Below are 6,634 nucleotides of genomic sequence, written 5' to 3' on the forward strand. Positions count from 1 at the left end.
GGAAAACAAATAAAGACAGATATGCCTCTGCGCTTAAGGGGAAAAAGAAAGAAAATATAATAAGTAGGTGGTTTGCAGGGCTGTCTGTATTTCATAATGTGATAAACTGCCCTCAGGATTCTTGATGTGATTGAATTTAGAAAGCAAGAGGAAAAAAAAAGAGGGAAAAATACACTCTGCTCTCAATTTAAAATGGACAGCATTTGAGGACTTATGAACAAGAAGACTGCACAATTAAAGGCGCAAGTATAAAATGTAATTAGGAGACATCATAAAAAACTATACTTCTGGCAGAATATGAAGTGTCTATCTGTCCAGCACTTATACAGTATAAAGATATCTAAGCCTAGAAGGTTATGGAGACAGAGAGGGAGAAGTGATGGAAGAAAACATTGAAGGACATTAGTCACTAAGTTGAATCTTTAAAAGATACTAATTAATCTTTATATAGCAAAAAGACATGTACAAGATACAGACCTAAGATGAAATTTAACAGTAATGATAATTACCAAACATCTCAGCTGTAATTTGTTCAAGTAAAGCGGAATGAATGGAAGACCATAAGCTTGAATGAGTTCTCTCTAAGCAGGCAGTATTTATGTTCCTCATTTAAACAGAAATGGTAATAATGCCAAAATGATATTCTAACTAATCTAAATGCACAGTATCCACAATACACCGTTAGTGCTACATTCAACATAACCATGGAACTAATGAAATAAAGTATTTGGAATTACAAATTCCAATTTTCTCAGCCCTTGAAATAAGTGATGACTTTGGAGCTTTGCAAGTGTTTGCCCAATTTTCATGTTTTCAGATGCCACTGATTTGCGGTCTTTTACTCTCTAATTCACAAGTTTAATGTAGTCAAATGTACCTGGTGAGGCTAACAACCATACCAAATGAGAGACCCATAATATGGTAAAAGATGACCAATATTGGGCAAATCATCTTCTCCAAACTCAGAAAGTAATGATGCACATCTTTAATATGTATAAGAAAGGAAGAGCATACTGATCCGCTTCCCCAGCCTCTGTACACAGGAAGATGAAGACATACTCCTATTTCATTACTGGTTGGTGAGAAATCAAGCAACACTATTAAAAGGGCATTAAAAAAAAACTACCCCATAAAATGAATTATTATTGTCAAACAGTTCAATTTTTTTTGAGTGCTGTTTTTCTCTCTAGGAAACCCAAATCAAACCACTTAATTTATCCTTCAGCAAAAAAAGGTTAAAACCCACACATTGCTCAATGAGTCACACCACTCACCTTTCCAACTAATCACTACTTTTCTTCGGCTGAACTAATTGCTAGACTTCAAGGCATAGTGATGAACCTCATCACATCCTGCTATCAGGCTCATTTACTTTTCACAAATTTTGAAAGCAACCGACGGTCTCCTGGTAAGACCCAACTAAGTAGCCTCAAGGGACCAGTTTGAGGATTTTACAGCAATTTATTTGGTAGGGCTACAGAGTCCATTTTGATCCTTTACAACTAACCCTTTACCTTTCCATAGAGCTTTACTTTTTAATCTTTTCTAAGAAAATATATACTCCTCATTGCATAGATTCTAGTTTATTTATATCTTCACTATAACATAAATCTTTCTAAAAAGAAAACAAATGTTAAACTTAGATCTTGATTTTGAAATGTATGTTAATTTGGTAGGTTTATGCAAGTTTTTAAATCATTTTTACCTATGACTTAAAATTGTAACACACAACAAAAAAAGGGAAAACACAAAGAAAAACCATAGCACTCTACGCATCATAAATAATTTTTAGAATCCAGCCATACAAATGTACAAAAGGACAAAGAGACTACAGAATTATGTTTTTAAAAAGCATGATATATTACTGACATGATTTTATAATTAAAGGAAACCAACCAAGGCTTACCTGCTTATGCATTTCTATATTCAACCCGTAGGACATTTCATAGTACTGTCAAAGAAGGAAAATCAATTAAAATTCATGCCTACCAACAGGCAATATTTCTATTTTCTGTTTGAAATTCCTAATATCCCCAACAAGAATGTCAAAAAACCCACAACCCATAATACCCATTCCCATAAACTCTATGATAAGCTTGGCTATATATCCACTAATTTTAACTTAATAAAATACAAAAAGTCAAGGGAAGAGAGATACTCCCAGTGAAAAATGTAAGAAAGTTCAAAAACTGAGCATCCTTAGCATGTTCTGTTCTCTCTCAGGATTTATCAAAAGAGAAGAAAAATACTGGTATGAACTCAGTGACAAGTGTACATCAATTCCTAGGCAAGACAAATGTGTAAATGGGAAAAATATATCTCAAATTAATCTTGGTGCTTTGACAGAATTGGTCATAAAGGCAGTGTTACTTAGAAATAATCTTTGGAGTTAACTTTCTCATTTTTTAAGCACTGTGTGTTTATAACCACAAATTCAAAGGGAAATTGCCTTAGATGCAAGCCCACAATGTAATCCTTCAGTCGCTTTAGAAGCCATCATACAAACATGTATGATTATATGTCTTGGAAGGAAACTGTGATTTTTTTTAAACCCAGATGATAACTGGTACTTTGGCAATCTTGATGAAATAAACCTTGGGAAATTTAAAAAGCCTCTTTTATTCAATACATAGATGAGGTAGAATTTCATTTCTTAATTTAAAGGAAAGATGATCTTTATCTACTTTAATTCCTCACTCTTTAAAAAAAGAAATAAAGCATTAAAAACTAAACCACATACAAAAAAAATCTTTAGTTAAAATCATTTGGAATTATAGTAAAACACAACAAAGCAAACCACCAAAACACTAATATTTTGATCATGACTATAAGCAAAGCAGAAATACAGAGGTTTTGTTGTTGTTTTTCAAAATTCTTAAAAACAAAGCACAGAGAAAATGATATAGCATGCAGCTAAACTTTGAGGACAACTTCAAATCAAAACCGGTTTTCAGAGGCAAGTTCTAACATCCTCGAATTACAGGTTTCTAATGGAAATTATGCCACAATCTCAACTACAGTGGCAACACAGTAGTAATTTCTTTTGTAGCCTCAAGCTACCTGAATGAATTCCTGCTTTTGGTATATCAAACTAATAGACATTTTGAATGTGTTATTCAGCTTTCTTACCATGACATAATGCCGCTGCATCTCGGTCTTCTCACTGGCCAGTTTTTCACATTCTAGTTTTAAACTGTTCAAGACATAATGAAGCATAAATACTCTATAACACTTGATTTACATTCTCTTTTAATATCCAAGTATGCTCATTACCTCCCTCAAGATCAGTATCCATAAATTTCAAATCAACAATTAAAATACCAATACCAACAAAAAAAAAAAAAAAGAGCTAGCCTCATTTCTCCTCTTTAATAGAATGTGTTATTTAAAGTTTAAGATGGGAAGATGAGGAATCTTTGTTTCATTCTTGAATCTGATCCAGAAATGTGTGTTCACAAATTCATTTAAAAGAAACAATAATTAAAAAAAATCAATGAGATTAACATATTAACAAATGTTAAAGCCTAGTCCCACAAAATATCACACTTGAGTTTTCCATAATGGTGCACAAAGAAATGAATGAAAATATGAATCAATTATGTCTTAATGAATGATGTCTCTCTTTCCCTCCAAAAATACAGACAAGTTGAATACCACCACCCAGGGGGCAAATTGTTGATTTTGTCCAAATTGGGTTGTTTTTTATTAAAAGTCACGTAAAAAGAAATATACGTCAATGAGAATTATGGCAAGACGATTTTAAAATGTCAACTTTAAGGCAATTATCACTCTGAGAATAAAACATCTTTCAGAAAAAAATGAAATGAGATAGCTCCCTTGCTAGATGCCAAGATTCTCCCCCTTGAAATGCTGAGAGCAGAAATGTGGGATGGTCAGGAAGAAAAAGGAAGAGGAAGAAAATCCCAAGTAACAAATAAGCAAGGAAGCTAAAAGGCCCCTGCATCTTCTTATCCCTAGTTTTCTTTCTGCCCCAATAAATCATTATTGAAAGTTTGAAACCATCTTCCAAATCTTCTACAGTCTCAAAGTGTTCTGCCTTCTTTTTTATTTATTTTGGGGAGAAAGGCTCACACTTTCTTTGCACCTGCCCAGAAGGGTGCTGTTACTCACCCTTTCTGTCTATAAAGAGGAAAAAGAGCCACCCCAAATCTTTACGTTCACCTTGTCAAAATGAAAAAAAGGTGGGGGGGAGGCGCTAGGGTAATGGGGGGGAAAACTGACAAGAGCTAAGCAAACAGGAGGATCAAGGAAAGTAAACATCATTACCTGTGGTACTGAGCCTGTAAAAACTGAAACTCTTCCTTAATCCTATCGCAGGACTCGGAAATTGTAAATTTAAAGGGTTGAGCAGGCTGATGCGGTGCCTAAAGAACAATAATAAAATATTTAATTATCCCACATCACAAGCGAGGGAAGAGATTGGGAAAACATACCATGCAAAGCTAAAAAGGGGGGAGGGGTCCACACATATTAAGGTAAAGAGCTATTAAAACTCTCTCTCACCACCCCCCCACTTTTCCTTCTTTAACCAAATACAGAGAAAAGTCTCTCCCCCTCTAGCCACGCATTCCCCTCATTCCCCGTCCTCTGCACCCCCTAGACACAGACACACGCATACACACACCGGTTTTTTTCCCATCCACGCCTTTCTCACGAACATCAAGGTTCGAAAGCTCTTTTTCATTAAGGATAAGACGGGGCAGCGTCTCGAACACACGCACTCCCCCGGCCCGGAATCGAAACTGCCAAACAGCCACGGTCTATGTCAGGGACACTTTGGCCATATTGTGAAACTAGAATGAGGGGGTGAGGGAGAGGAGAAGGAGCTGAAAACGACACGTTTCATTCTCTAGGGACAAGTGGGAGAGGAGAGGGAGACATCACCCCCTCCCAGCATGCACGCACTCTCTTTCTCTCTCTCACACACACACACACACACACGCACACGCACGCACACTTTGGACCCCCCTCAATCCAGAGATGCAGAGAGCTCAAAGAAAAACCCTCCCACTCCCACGTCTCCCGGTCCCTCTTCGCGCCCCCCCCACCTTACATCTCTAGAAAAACTGAAGGAGCCGAGATCACAAATCGTTATCTTCGGGTTTTCAGGGTTTCCCGAAGACAACAATAAGAAAATGGCCACAACTCAACTGCTTTCACGAAACGACCCCCCCCCGCCCCCCCCAATCCTTTCCTTCCTTGCCGATATCCAGCAGCACCAAAGGAGCTGCCTGAGAGTAGTGGCTCGGATTTGTTTGGGTTTTTCCCCCTTTTTTCCAGCCCTCGTAGTAAAACTGAAAAGATGGGGAGGGGGGCTGGGAGGGGATCCCAGCATATAAGTATCCCCGCGCCCCCTCTCCGCGGGCCCGGCTTTGCTTCCACTCACCGGGTGTCTGGTCTGCGGGTACATCTTGCTCAGATCGCGAATCATCCAAACCGATTTAGTTGGCGGCGCTGGGCAGAGCAGCTCGGTTCATTTGTTTTAATGGAAACAAGGAGGAGGAGAAGGCACCCGGCGGGCGGGCGGCGGGGCCGGCTGGCTCTCGGAGGAGCGTCTCTCCGGCGGCGGCAGCGGCGGCGGCGGTCCCTGCGCCCCCCTCCCCGCCCCCGGGTCTCGCGTGACACAAGAGGAGGAAACCCTCGGCGGCGGTGGCGGCTTCTCTGTGCCCGGCAGAACAGAACCGCTCCAACATTCCACGGGGGGCTTGTCACTGGCCGGCGGTCATTGTCGAGGGTGGAACGTCTACCCCGGCAACGTTCGGAGGCTGCTGTCCCCACGTTCCGGAGGGTCCGTTCGTTTTGAAGGAGCGGCTGCCCGGGAGCCCCTGGAACGTTCCTTTGGCGGGTAATATCCCTCCGATCGCACCAGTCACTGCCCTCCAAATGTGGTGATGGTGGCGGTGGAAACCGCGAAACACCCCGTGTCCCCGCACAGTCTCTTTCGCCACCCCACTCCAAACTTTTATTTGTCTTTTAATTGGTTATTATTCCTTCGTATGCACTGCCTCTCTTCTTGCATTAAAAAAAAAAAAACGCAAACTCCTTTGATTCGGCTGAGGTCCTTGCCCGGTGCTTTCTGTGATTCTCTGGAGATTATTCGGTTCACAGTAACGATCTTTTAACATGCTCTTTTACCTCATCTCATTTCCTTATTTTTCTTCCTTCCTGTTTTCTCTTGTATTTCACCCCCCAAAAAAAATCTTTTTGAAGAGGAGTTTAAAAAAAAAGAAAAAGAAAAGAAATGCTTTGCGGCTTTATTTCGCTCTCCTTTCAAACTCCTCGAACACCGCCACAAAACAACATACAAGTGTGTGAGAGGGGGAAGAAAGCAGCTAGCAGCCTAAACAACCGCTCCGAACAGCTCTAACAACACGCTCTGTCTAGGTGACTTCTTTGACCAAATTTAGCAGCAGCAAATCATTAACATTCTGATACATATTCACAATCATAGAAGAAGGAGGCGCGGAGCATCCCGGGAGATGTAGTCCGATCCTGGCGACTCTTTCCCTACTCCAAGTTGCAGGATCGAACCAGACAGACTACAATCACCGCCAGGCCAAACGACGACTCCTGGGTCCCCCACCGCTGCCCCGCCTACTCCCAGCGCAGCGGG

The 6,634-nt window shown here is 40.4% G+C and overlaps 1 protein-coding gene across 3 annotated transcripts in view; it reads right to left on the reverse strand.

Annotated features, from left to right (window-relative positions):
• The window catches only part of LOC114025925 (transducin-like enhancer protein 4), a 160,246-nt gene extending 154,675 nt beyond the window's left edge, over positions 1-5,571 (reverse strand). For all 3 annotated transcript variants that reach the window (XM_027839453.1, XM_027839454.1, XM_027839452.1), the window contains exons 1-4: positions 5,408-5,571; positions 4,288-4,385; positions 3,130-3,193; positions 1,907-1,951 (exon numbers count right to left, since the gene is read on the reverse strand). In XM_027839453.1, the coding sequence (XP_027695254.1) occupies positions 1,907-1,951; positions 3,130-3,193; positions 4,288-4,385; positions 5,408-5,452 (252 nt within the window). In that variant the 5' untranslated portion in view covers positions 5,453-5,571. The remainder of the gene's footprint in view (positions 1-1,906; positions 1,952-3,129; positions 3,194-4,287; positions 4,386-5,407) is intronic.
• Positions 5,572-6,634: the final 1,063 nt, after the last annotated feature.

This window comes from Vombatus ursinus, unplaced genomic scaffold, assembly GCF_900497805.2.
Source record: "Vombatus ursinus unplaced genomic scaffold, bare-nosed wombat genome assembly UNPS02014832.1, whole genome shotgun sequence".
NCBI classification, from domain to species: domain Eukaryota; kingdom Metazoa; phylum Chordata; class Mammalia; order Diprotodontia; family Vombatidae; genus Vombatus; species Vombatus ursinus.